Genomic DNA, 12,690 nt, shown 5'->3' with positions numbered 1-12,690 from the left:
TACACTGAAGAACTTCTTCCTTATATGTAACCTGAACTCTGATTAAACATTTTGCTGCTTTGCATCCTTTACAAAGGTACGGGAAACAAGGGCAGTGGTCTTAGGTCTACTCCTGACTGCAGTCTGTATTACAGCATTGCTTCCATCCCCAGAAGATACAAGCCTCAGCTTCCATTTTGTCAGTGTTTCAGTTCGCTTTCAATTGCTTTTGGTACATTCTAATCAGTAAATACAAAAGCAAAAACGTGTCTTCAACATTTTCTTGCCATAGCATTAACATCCCTGACAATTCACTAATGAATCCCCAATTCATTATGCTTCATTTCCCTTTAGTAATCTCTTCCTGTTTCTGGGGAATTCTGTCTCATTAATATTTCTAGGTACAAGCTCACCTGTAGTTTTTCAGTACCACCACGATGTTAGCTAATCTTAAGCAACTACTTCTCTTTGGTGTGGTGTTGTTTATTGTTGTAATGAGCTAACTGATTAATATTTAGTAGTGCTTCTAAACATACATCTCCTCTTGCCTTTCAACATTTTTGGCCACTGCTCAGTTTTCTCCATGCTATCACTACCTTCACACTAGCTGAAGCACCCAGAACCATAACTAATCTGACAGAGGGAGATGTCTAGTACTACACGAAGAAAGGCTATTTGTGCCATTGCCTGTGATGTGATACCTCCAGCCGTGCATCTCCAAATGATACTCGCTCTGCTTCCACCGTATCATATTGACAGTTCACACTCCACTTGCTGTTCAGCTGATATCATACGAGAGTCTTTTTCCACCTGAATGCTAGACTGCTTTTCAAGTTTCTCTGTCTGGCTGAATGTCTGCAGTGGCGTTAGCTCTGCCTAGATACAGTGTGTGCACTTGCACTGAATGGCTGTCAGCTGAATAGTTTGGCTGCATCCTTAAAATATCTACATTAATTTTTAACCTTTAGGTCAACATGAACTGCAGCTGTACTCATCACCCACTTCCTGTTCTGTTTGTTAGAACACAGTTCAGGAGGTGGTATGCAACACCAGTGACCTGACACAGCCCTTAGCTTAATTTTAGTTAATTTTAGGTGTATATAGCCTTGTGAACCATTCTTCCCATGTCAGTATGAAACCGCACTAACATATGGGCTCAGGTACTATGCTTCAAACAGGCTTGATGGCTGCAGCTATAAAAGATCTCAGGTTCTTTCCCAGGGGGCTTCCCTAGTGCTCCTGAACTTGACGCAAACATCTGGTAGGTTTTTACTCACAGAAACCCAGGACTTGTGTTCTTGAAAGCTTCAAACCACGTTTATTGTAAATTCATGGGGAAAAAAAATAGGGAGAGACCACAGGCTGGTAAACTGTTACATCGCAGAGTGAAGAACTTGTCCAGTGATGTGCAATCAAATACTGAAAATATTATCTAAATAAGCAGCAGTTTCTCAATAGAAATCTCATTAAATAAAAAAAATATTTCCATATTTACAGATTACAAGGCAAATGTATCCTTAAAGCGTTGTTTCGTATTTAGCAGGTTTATTTCTTTGAAATAAAAGAGAAACGGTTTGTATCTAAGAGGGTACTTTGGAAGCAGCTTGCTAGACAGTCTATGTTACCATCAGTGAAGGTTCGAGCAGCCTCCCTTCAACCACTGCAGTGCTCTGCTTCTTCTGTCGTCCAGGCTTTCACCGAAGGGCTTCTGGTACCTCCACCTATGAAATGGGGTGGGGTGGGAAGGGTTTTCATTACATTTGCTGTACAGTCTGGATGGCAAAATTCCTACCAGAGACACACTCCCAAGAGCCCTGTGCTATGTACGCATCACCTCCCACAACAAGCCTGAACCTGGGAAAGTACCCACTTGCTGTCAGAATCACAGTGGAACAGAAGTCAGTGTGCTCAGAAAAGTCCAAGCAGAAGAAAGTCTCCTCCCAAGCACTTCCTTATGCTCACATTTCTAAGAATGGGGGTTTTTATTAAATATACCTATACTAAAATTAATGGATCTTGTTCTTTATCTAAACCCAGAAACAGGACCTCTTACTTACCCGCCTTAATTGCTTTATGCTGCTTGCCCGAATTGCTTCCATAAGGTTGTCATGGAGAGACCTTTGTGGGGTAGAGGGACGGGTGGAGGGTTGTGAACCTTCCTCTGATTTTCTGTCAGAGACTGATTTTAGAGAATCTTTAATTTCTTTCAATATGCTGTTCTCATGTTTTTTGCCTTTTTTGCCTTTTTTCTTTTTCTGTCCATTCTGTAAGGCTTTCTTTGAGCTTTCTTGCTCTTTGATTACTTCAGCTATATTCCTGGTTGGTGCCTTCTTCTCTGGAATAACGGGGGGAGGAGGAGGAGGTGGAGGAGGTGGAGGAGGAGGTGGGGGTGCAGGAACTGTAGGCTGACTTTTCACTGGTGGTGCTTTCTTAGGGAGATTTGGAGAGGACCAAGGTGAGTTCTTAGGTGACACATAAGGTGAGGACCGAGGTGTCCCCTTCTGCAAGGCTTTGGTCTTTGGATTGATGGCTCCATCACAGCCAGACTCTTGTTGCCGTTGCTCCTGCATACGCTTTTGCCTTTGTTTATCCATATTTCTTGTCAGGATACTTGTCATGCTCATTCTTGGGCCAGCAAGGTCAAAGTGATATCCAAGCTTGACCAGAGTGGTGTTCTCTTTCAACAGTTTAACTATGTCCATTTCCACCTGGCTACCCATGATGTGCCTTTGATTGTGGAACCGTAGTTCTGTCAGAACCTTGTTATTCTGCAAAGCTCTCATGATAGCCAGCACTCCTTTGCCTGTGATAAAATTTGACTCAATATTCAGACTAGTTATGTGCTGATTTACCTTTAACATACCAGCAATAGCTATTGCAACGCTGTCGTCAGCATGTGTGTTAGCCAAGCTGAATGACTTAACCACTGTGTTGTCCCTCAGGGCTTGAGAAAAATGTATAAGCATCTGCGAAGTGATATTTTCAATGTTGTTCAGATTGACCTCTGTGGTGTCAGGGTCATTGCTCCGGACTTTTTCCAAAGCATCCTCAATAACTGTTGGATTCCCACAAGGGTGGATGGCACTGCTTTTTAAGCTCAGATTATCGGCTTCTTTTCCATCATGTCCATTGAGTAGGTTCTCACTGTCTTTTGTGCTGTTGCACTTTCTGCGTCTTATGTGGTCAGAACTCCTGCTATCCTCAGGTCTTTTACTAGCTGCAGCATTTTGCTTTTCCTCATCCTCATCATCGCTCTCATCTTCATCTTCCTCCTCCTCTTCCTCTTCTTCATCCTCTTCAGTATACACCTCTTCAGACACTTCACTATTGCTTTCTGTGAAACACTCTTCTTGGATGTCTTCTGAATTGTCTTCTTCTTGCTCAAAATCCTGGACAAGAATGTAGGTGTGTGTGTTAAACATGATTGCATTAAGGTAGCTGCTGCCTTTTTGCATAAAACCAATTATCTTGAAACTACATAGGTTAATGTCGAAAGTTAAAAATAAATCCCCAGAAACAGAGACAGGAGAACAGCACCTAGCACCTTTTTAACGTTATTTCTTTCATATTCTGTAGAAGACAATGTTTAGAATAAACTGGAACCACTGTACTGATGTCAGTGATTTCTGCCAAGAGAAAAATTGATAGAAGATATTGCAACATAGGCATACTTTGTGTTTTCTATGTATTGGCATGTCCACAAGGGATTTCATTTGAATCCTTGCCAGAAGAAACACAAGACAGCAGTTTCAGAATGGACATGATCTATGAGCAACAAGTTCCTTCATTTCACAAGGATTAGACACCTGTGCCAATGCTCAGACTCCCTTGCATGTGTTAGCACAACTGAAAAGGTTAAAGACTGCTATGATTTAGAACACAAAGAGTATCTGCACATGGAAACATGCATATTGACATTGAAAATAATACAGAATTGTAGGAGTCACATCAAAAAGACTCTGGATGCACTACGTGGGCTATACACACTCAGAAGCTATTTGTGAAGAAAAGATTCAGACACATTCCCACAGGTAACAAGTAAACAGATGTCAATAATCCCCAAATTTCTTCACGTTTCCCAAGAACTAAGACTGTTGCGGATCAGCTGTTATACTGTAACTCCTAGAATCCTAGAATGGTTTAGGTTGGAAGGGACCTTAGAGATCACCCAGTTCCAACCCCCTGCCACAGGCAGGGACACCTTCCACTAGACCAGGATGCTCAAAGCCCTGTTCAACCTGTCCTTGAACACTGCCAGGGATGGGACATCCACAGCTTGTCTGGATAACCTATGCTGGGGCCTTGCTAGCCTCACAGTAAAGAATTTCTTCCTAAGGTCTGATCTAAATCTCTCTTTTTCCTTAGGCGCCCACTGCTGAAGACACCCATTAATTAACCTTCAGCCGACATTATAACTCATTGCCTAGAGAGTAGACTGATTGTTTATCTAAACCCCAGGGTTATTTTAGTGTTTTTGGTGGGCGCCAAGAAGGCAAATTTGGAACCATTTCTCAAAGCTCTGCCTGGTGCCGTTAACAGTTACAGTGGCAGAGACAATTCTTAGTGCAGAAGCACCAGCAGGTCTGCACCTTAGGAAAGTCTCACTCTCCACCTGGAACACTCCAGAAGCATGGCAGTGTTGTATGAGGCACGACTGAACCCACATGCTATGACCAACCTTAAACCTCTCGCCCAAAATAATTTGCCATGTCCTATTTTGTCTACTAGGCAAGCCAGAGCATATGCCTTTTTATTTACATTTGTAAATGTTCATGTAATTTTGCATGAAATACAGTCGTTCTGTGTGCACTACTTTACCAGCATTCATGTTTTAGTCCTTGCTAAGTCCTAGACAGTCTCCTACAAAGTGAGTACACTGCAGTGACACAGCAATTCTGTTTTGTGCTTCTGGAAAACAAAAGTTACTAACATGACAGGCTATTTTTAGAAAACCTGTGCAGACTTAGATTTGCTGAATTATCTGTCTCTGAAAATGCAGGGAAAGGTTAAAATAATAGTAATGGCAGATTTCATGGTATTGCTTCACAATCTTAAGTAGAATTCTCTGTTGGGACACACACAAACCAGACATTAATTGTAATGTTTGCAGAAGCATGACTCTAATGAAACTGGGCATAGAGCTGTTCCAGCCTGTCATTCTGAAGTGTTAAGTGCCTGAAGGGCTTGCAGGGTCCAGCCCTGTTGCTTCTCCTGTGGATCATGTGTGGGGAGGCCCTTACTCTGAGCAATGTTGTGCTACATATAGAAACAGGGCTGTGTTTAAGCCAGGTTTATTATGGGACTGAGATTTATATCTGTAGCTTCTATACATAACTGCAGACTTTCAAAAGCTGAAAATGTCAGGTACCCAGGAACCTGTCTGCATGGCTATGTTTTTATCTATACAGGAATACATACTACAGCCTTCAACAAAGCTACAGAAGAGAAGCTGGTGCCTCCGACTGGACTGCTAATGTACTTGATGACACTGTATTAATAAAAAGTACTTGGGTTTTTTTCTGAGTGACATTTCTAGGGTCAAAGGGGGAATTCAGTTTCCTGTCACACACATTGTTTGGTGTCGTGACAACCTGCATGATAAGTTTGAAATCAAGTACTCTTTGCAGAGCCATAGAGGTATGCTCTGTTACTGTGGCAGCATTTCAGTACAGAACTGCTGCAGGGCTACATCTTACTTTGCAGTACTAGCTCAATGAAAAGTTAGGACTGAGATAGTTAATGGAGAGAGGTAGATATCTCTGGAGGGCAAGTCATTCACCCTAAAAGGCTATCTGCAGGATGTTTGCCTTCTGGAAGGGCTGATCTCTCATCCTAACTATAGAAGGAGCACAAATAACTATCTTAGACAAACCTGTCGGACAGTTTGAGGGCAAGAAAGTTGCTTCCAAGAAACTCAGAAGGAGCTTCCTTACTGCCTTCATTGGAGAAAGCCCCGGTGCCCTCTGCATCAGTGTGTCAACATTTTCATATCTACAGATGCATTTAGGAACTTTCTTCCCAGATCAAAAACCATGGAGGCTTTTGCAGGCACTTTGAGGTTCAGCCAGAACCCACCATAATGCTGCATAGACATGGCAACACTAAAAACTCCTGCCTCTGCGTAAGACACTGAACTAGACCTGTTCAGAAGGTTTTTTGGAACTGTCCAGGTTTTGAGTTCCAGGCTCAGCTGGAAATAAACATTAATCTTGCCATTGCCTCCCTAGGACTTGACAAACAGGGAGTGAAGTCAGCATCTGCAAGCTGATACTAACGGTCTGATGACAGCTAGTGGCCTGTGCGTTTGCCTGCAAAGACATGACACCACCATTCATGAGCAAGAGACACTTATGTCTAAAGAAAACCTGGATATTATTATTATTGCTACTGTTGTCTAATTTAATCCAGGTGGTTTTGCTCCAGGAAACTATTTTATCTAATGTACAAACTGCAATTATTTCCCTGCAAATGAAACAAGCTCTTGAATCAAGGCTGTTGAAGTTATGAGTTGTTTTGCCACGTTTGCCTTTGTTGTATTCTTTTCTACTTAAACACGGGAAAACATATTCTTATAAGGAGAGCCAGAGCTTGGTATGAAGCAGTGCTAAATGTAAAAAAGCTATTCACGACCCTCAAGCCCCAGCTTTGCTTTGAAATTGCATGGAACCAGGGTGGAAACAGAACCCCTTTCTGATAGAGCTCAGTCTCACAAATTGTTTTAGGAAGAGCAGGGGATGCTGACAAGGATATCAGCTTACAGTGAGAGCACTCATTGCCTGCTGGGGCTGAGCCCTTAACTACTGCCCAGCTGCACTGTTCATTTGCAGTTCAGGGATCAGCTATTATTATTAACACTTTTATTTTGCAGGATAAATTGCCCAGCAAGCACTAATGGCTTGTGGGTTTTTTTGGGGGGAGAGAGAATACAGATAAATGGTTCAGCTTACCCCAGGTCACTTTTAAAATAACTGACAGCTACCCTCTGACTGCAGTTGCCAGAAAACCCCCGAGCCAAGGATCCTCAGCAGGAACAACGCAGCATGCACTCCTGTCTGCAACGCAGCTTCTTCCTTCCAGCAAGCATGAAACATGGCAGCCCCTTACTTGACTTCAGACATAACCTGTATGCAAAATTTTCTTCCTCACCTGCTTCTCAGCAGTCAATACTGGGGTGTTTTGAAGGAAAGGAAGAAGCACTTTTATTAGCTTTTAAACAAAATCAAGTGTCATTCAAAAGCCCACATCGCTACCTGGCAATAAGTCCTAAGATGCCCTTTCAGATTTTTCCTGTATTAATCACCAATGATAGTTTTTATGGGATTTTCTTCTGTTCTCAACTGAGCGTTTAAGATAGATACCTCCAGATGGAGCAAAAACTCTCTGAGCTAATTTGCAGGCACAAAAGCATGGCTAACAATGTTCTTAGAAATGCTACAAGAGAGTGAAAGAAAACAGCCAGCGAGAACATGCCAGGGAAGAACAAACCCAAATATTTCTAGGAGACAGTAAATGCCCCAATGTCTTACCTTGTCACATGCACCCAATCTCTCTTTTTCCAAGAGTTTCCTGGTCTCCCTCTCCCAATAGGCCATCAGCGCTTCCCTGCTGAAAGTCCCTGTCGGTGTTTTCTCCGTCTGGCTCTTCTGCCGCTGTCCCACCGGCAGGTTACGGTCGGGCTCTATGTCCTCCAGCTCCCGTTCCAGCTCCTTGAGCTCCTCTTCAGTGAGAGAAGCGAGGAGCTCATCTTCATCAATGTCTTCATATTTACTGAGCTCTCTTCTGTAGCCAAAGGTAGACATGGTCCTGCTTGGTCAGGCTGGTACAAAGCTGCAGTGACTAGGCATTCAAGAAGGCTGAAGCAAGCAAGCTGTGTCTCCTTTGGTCAGCAACTGTTTCCCTGTGTCGCAGAGACACCCTTTTAAGAGTAGTCATCAGGGGCTTACGACAATGCGCGGAGGGATGAAAGCATGCGCCGTTTTAAGCATCAGACGTCAGCTAGACATCTGAACAGCAAGAATGTCCCAACAGTAGTGTTTGCAGGTCCCTTAAAGAGGGGGATTATTGACACACTGGCTATGGCCATATTTAGAGCAGGCAGCCAGCAGGAGAATACCAGCCTCACAGACAGGAGGGAGGCAGCAAATAGAACCCTGAGTGCATTGACACCGACATCATGTCCAAACCGCAGCAGAGAATGAAAATCCATTTAATCCCAAGCTGACGGGGGACTGCAAATAAAACACCCTTGCTGTTGTTCAGACTTCCTCTCATTTTCACGGCTTTCTGGCAGAACTGCAGCGTTATCCCACCAAGGTGCCTACAGGAGGCTGGGATCGGTAAGAAGGTTGGTGTGTGACAGCACCTGTGGGAGCATTGCTCCTGCAGTGTCATGCCTTGCCTGTAACAAATCACACAACTGGATTGTTTACTAATTGCCCTTTGTTTTTTCATGGATGATCAGAGGGAGAATCAGCCTGAGACGTCCATTTGGCGCTCCAGAGAGATTTTCTTTCACGCAGAGAATTGTGCTCTGCTGGAGAGTGTGAGCAGATTCCCCCAGAGCTTTAGGGGGAACCAGCCCTAGGTGGGCAGCGGGGCTCTGTTTTCACCACTTCTGACAGCGCCTGGCGAATGAAGGCCTCTAGTGGCTATTTTAGTTATGGCTATTACTCGCTGTGGCTGACTAATGTGCAGCTGGAGAGTGTCCTTCAATTCTTAATTTCAAATGTATTTCTACATTCATGTCCTCTAATAAGTGATATATTTTATATTACTTTTGTAGACAGGTATATTCCAGCGTAAGAAACTAAATGAAATGTTAACATTCACTTCTTTTCTCTATAGCAGTGAATGACTGTGAACTAGCAGTGTTTTCTGAAACACTCAGTAATATTTGCTAACCTGTGTTGTGAGAGAGGGGCAAGGAGAAGAAGAGAGAAAGACAGAGAAAAGGTTGGTTTTGGTACATGAAAGAAGGAGCACATTTATAACAATATGCAGCAACCTTATTAAATGATAACACATGGTGGGTTATTCTTTAGATACCCAAGGCAGTATGTAAGGGAAATGGGAGTGAAAATAATTTGAAGTATTGTCCTTGTCCAACATCATCTCTTTTTAGTTAGTACCGATTGGGTACCTGAACTTACGTATGATGTTTAGCCAAATTGCTCAATTAATTTTACTATTCTGCATATTGCTGGCAATGGAAAGAGGAGATTGAACATGAGTTTCATAACAGATTTGATAATAAATTTACATTTTTTCTTTGATAATTTTTCTATATCAATTTCATGCAGTTTGTCTTGCTTAAGAAGCAGCATGAAAGCTTACAAGCTTGGTCTTCCCTACCACACAAAATACATTCATAAAGCAGACTAAAGAATATTGTGTATCTTAAAATAAAATAAATATTTGCAGGTCATTTACATTGACCAAATTTTTGCATAAAAGAATAAAAGGAGGAAGACGAAAACCAGTTTGGCTTATGGAGCTAAGGGTATTACCTTCGTGTTTTGAGACAGTGTGGTGGGTCACCTGTGTCTAAGTAGGAGTTCTATTCACCCTTTCAGCTGCACCTGTAGAAATCATACTTAGGCCAAATTCTGTAGATGTGAAGCATCATGAAAAAATAGGAAGTACCTTTTGTACCTTTTCTCTTTAACTTTGCATTGTGGTCTCTCTGACGTTGGCATTCATTAGATGTCGATAACAGAACTCCAAGCAATTTTATTTCTTCAGTATGTCTAGGACAATGGTTCATTTTGTTATCATTGGAGTTAGCCAGAGAAGCAGCAGAAAAAAATTACCTTTCTCAGGCACATTTTTGCAGACAATATTTTGTTGCAGACATTTTTAGAAGGAGTTGGTTAGAAAATTTGCACTGGACACATTTTCTGTTGGAAAATGATGATTGAAACTGAAATGCTTTTAGAAATGTGCTATATTAGTACAGTGTTGACATGTACAACATTGATATGTACAATATTAAAAGCAAAGACATGCTGTTCAAAATGAAATCTATGCAAATATACTGTTTCCCAGAAAAGCTGGAGTTTTCTGCTTCTCCTTTTCTCTTCAGATATAACAAAATTTGTAAGTCTTGGAATTTTCCTGGGCCGGCAGCTCATAATACAAAATAAAAACTTACAGATACTTGAAGTTTTCTGTGTATAACTCAAATTTTCCAAACTCAAAAGAACTCCAAAAGCACCGTGCATTACTCACTTCTAAAATAATATTCCAAAGGAAGATTTAGTCCAGACGTTGGCAGCAACTTGAATATTACTTCAATGCTACTCCTTGCTGAGGCATGATACAACTCTGGGCCGGGTTTGATGCTTTTCTGCATATATAAAGTCAGTGATGTCCATTCCAGACATGAGATAGGATAATTTAAAGATATGACTAAAGATGGACAAGGTATTTTATTGTAAATGTCTCCCCTGAAGCAAAAGGTAAATTGGCACAGTTAGGAGAGGATATGAGAGGCTTGGGTCCTCTCTTGATCCTGTACATGTTACTTATGGTAGTTTACGAAGCATTCTTTATAGCGGGATGGCCAAGGGTGAAGACCCATGAACATCTCAGGAACAATTTTAATACAAGTAATAAGGCTGTAGCACATGGCAAATTACACACACACCAAGGATGCTTAAAAGCTAAAAGTAAAGCTAAGTACTACAGGTCAGAAAATGCAGGGATAATATTTGCCCTTGCCTGCTGATGAGCACTAAAACACAGTCCTTAATTCCGTAATTCTACAATCATATACTTTGATCCTGGACCCATGAGTCCCCAGGACCTTTACTCTTGGCTCAGTGTGCAGGAGAGATCATGCATATTTGAAAAACAGCCTTTCAGCATTTTGTTTTGCCCCTGTTCTTCAGCATATCAAGACCACCAATGGCTTTATACGTTCAGTGGCCCTTTCTGGAGACGTGAAGGTGTTATCGCCTTTGTGAGGAAGAACAGAGGTACAGAGACCTTAAAACTGAGAGTACCCACTAATCTGGAGTTTAGGATTCCCTTTTGGGGAGCATTTGGAATTATGCAGCACTTCAGCTTACCAGGGCTCAGTTCCTGTGGGCACCAGCTGGTGCTGAGGCTGCCCACCACTTCAACAGATAAGATCACAGGTTCCAGCTTCTGAGAGGAATTCTGCTGCAAACACAGGAGTGATTGTGTTCTCTTATTACCAGCATTCCTGCCTGGAACCTTTTCTTCTCATTCCGCAGTTCCATTTCTCAGGCATTATACATGTTGGGATTTCTGTAAAAGCAAGCAGTTTGATCATCCTGTTATACATCCCAGCCTATGGGCTCAATCACACGTTTTAAGAAGAGACCGTGTGCTACTGAGGTGCCACAGTGCATTCCTTTTGTCACAAAAGGCAGAGAGCAGAGCATGAGCCACGTATATTACTTGAGGACAGGTTTATACTGGCTACATTGAGCACGTTTTAGGATGAATCCTTTGAGGTGCTTGGCACATCCAAACAGAAAACCCAAACTCACCTCCTCAACGTCCTGCTGAAATCCAGTGTGCAGGGAGTACACCATTTCGTGTATAGGCCATGAAACCCTATCACTCAATCAACAGAATTATCAAAAGGTTTGCTCCCTTCAGGATCTGGGCTAAGATGAAAGAAATAAAAACTGGGAGAGCCCAGTTTATAGGCACAGGATTCGCTCTGCTGCTGCAGATACTTGACACCTAGGTTCAAGTGGGATGGACCTCACTCAGCAGCAGTTAGATTGAAGACCTTTCAATCTTTCCTAGCCTGGCTGATCTGTTTTCTCAGTTTTAAAAGAGGAAACCCTTCTAAGTGCTTATATTGCCTTCAGTATTCAAGCAGCAGTCTAGGAAACTTTGTTCTGTTCTCATGTTTCCACACTTTGGACACATTGGTCCAGTTGCTGAAAGGACAGAAGCAACACGTGCTGCGTGGTGCTCACCCCCAGCAGGGCAGAGCCCACAGATTAAATCTTACTTCCACCTGGGTGAGCACAGGGAAAACTGTAGGCAAGCAAAGAGAGGGCTGCACAACCTTGTCCTCAGGCATGGGACATGGCTGGCCCTGGGACAGCGGCTATTTCAGTCACAGCTCCTGAGGACAGCCTGTCAGACAGATGCACTGGCTCATACTGAGCTGCAGTCCCACGCTGCAGGAGCGGGTCCAATTGCCATAGAGCACATTAAAAACAATGCACCACAGCACACTGGGCTTTCCCCATCTCCCCTGCTGCTCTTCTGCCTGCAGTGCTCACTGCTTTTGCACCCCTCATTCCTCAACCAGCTCCTTCCCTCCTGCTGTCCCCTCATGCACACCATGAGGCACCAGCCCCTGAGCTCTCCCACCTTCCCCTTTCCTGCCTCCTTGCTGCTGTGCTGCCTTCTCCACCCCTGGCCCTGCAGGTCCCCCTCGCCTGCCCTCCCTCCACAGCCCTTCACTGTCCTCACTCCCTCCTCAGCCTGTCCACTGACCTCTCCTTCCCCCCCCCCACATGTCCCCTGTCTTGCCCCATGCTCTTTGCTGCCTTGCTTCCACTTCCAGCCCATAGCAATTAGGATATGAGATATGTGTGTGTCTCAGTTCTGTATGGTGGTCGTACAGGCCCAGGTTGAATGCAGTGTCCAAATCGGCCTGGAGACCCAAAGGGTCAACAAGCTGGCACCTAAACAGGACTGCAAGGCAGACTGATGGGACAA

General features: G+C 43.2%; 1 protein-coding gene across 1 annotated transcript; it reads right to left on the bottom strand.

The window, feature by feature from the left end:
* Positions 1–1,269: 1,269 nt before the first annotated feature.
* Positions 1,270–7,865, bottom strand: LMOD2 (leiomodin 2). Its single transcript, XM_065665012.1, has 3 exons — positions 7,506–7,865; positions 2,037–3,368; positions 1,270–1,700 (listed from the first exon to the last, which is right to left on the bottom strand). The coding sequence occupies exons 1-3, from the start codon at positions 7,776–7,778 to the stop codon at positions 1,674–1,676; spliced, it is 1,632 nt and encodes a 543-aa protein (XP_065521084.1). The 5' UTR covers positions 7,779–7,865; the 3' UTR covers positions 1,270–1,673.
* Between the last annotated feature and the right edge of the window lie 4,825 nt (positions 7,866–12,690).

This window comes from Lathamus discolor, chromosome 1 (assembly GCF_037157495.1).
Source record: "Lathamus discolor isolate bLatDis1 chromosome 1, bLatDis1.hap1, whole genome shotgun sequence".
Lineage (NCBI taxonomy): Eukaryota > Metazoa > Chordata > Aves > Psittaciformes > Psittacidae > Lathamus > Lathamus discolor.
This window is presented reverse-complemented; position numbering and strand designations above follow the sequence as displayed.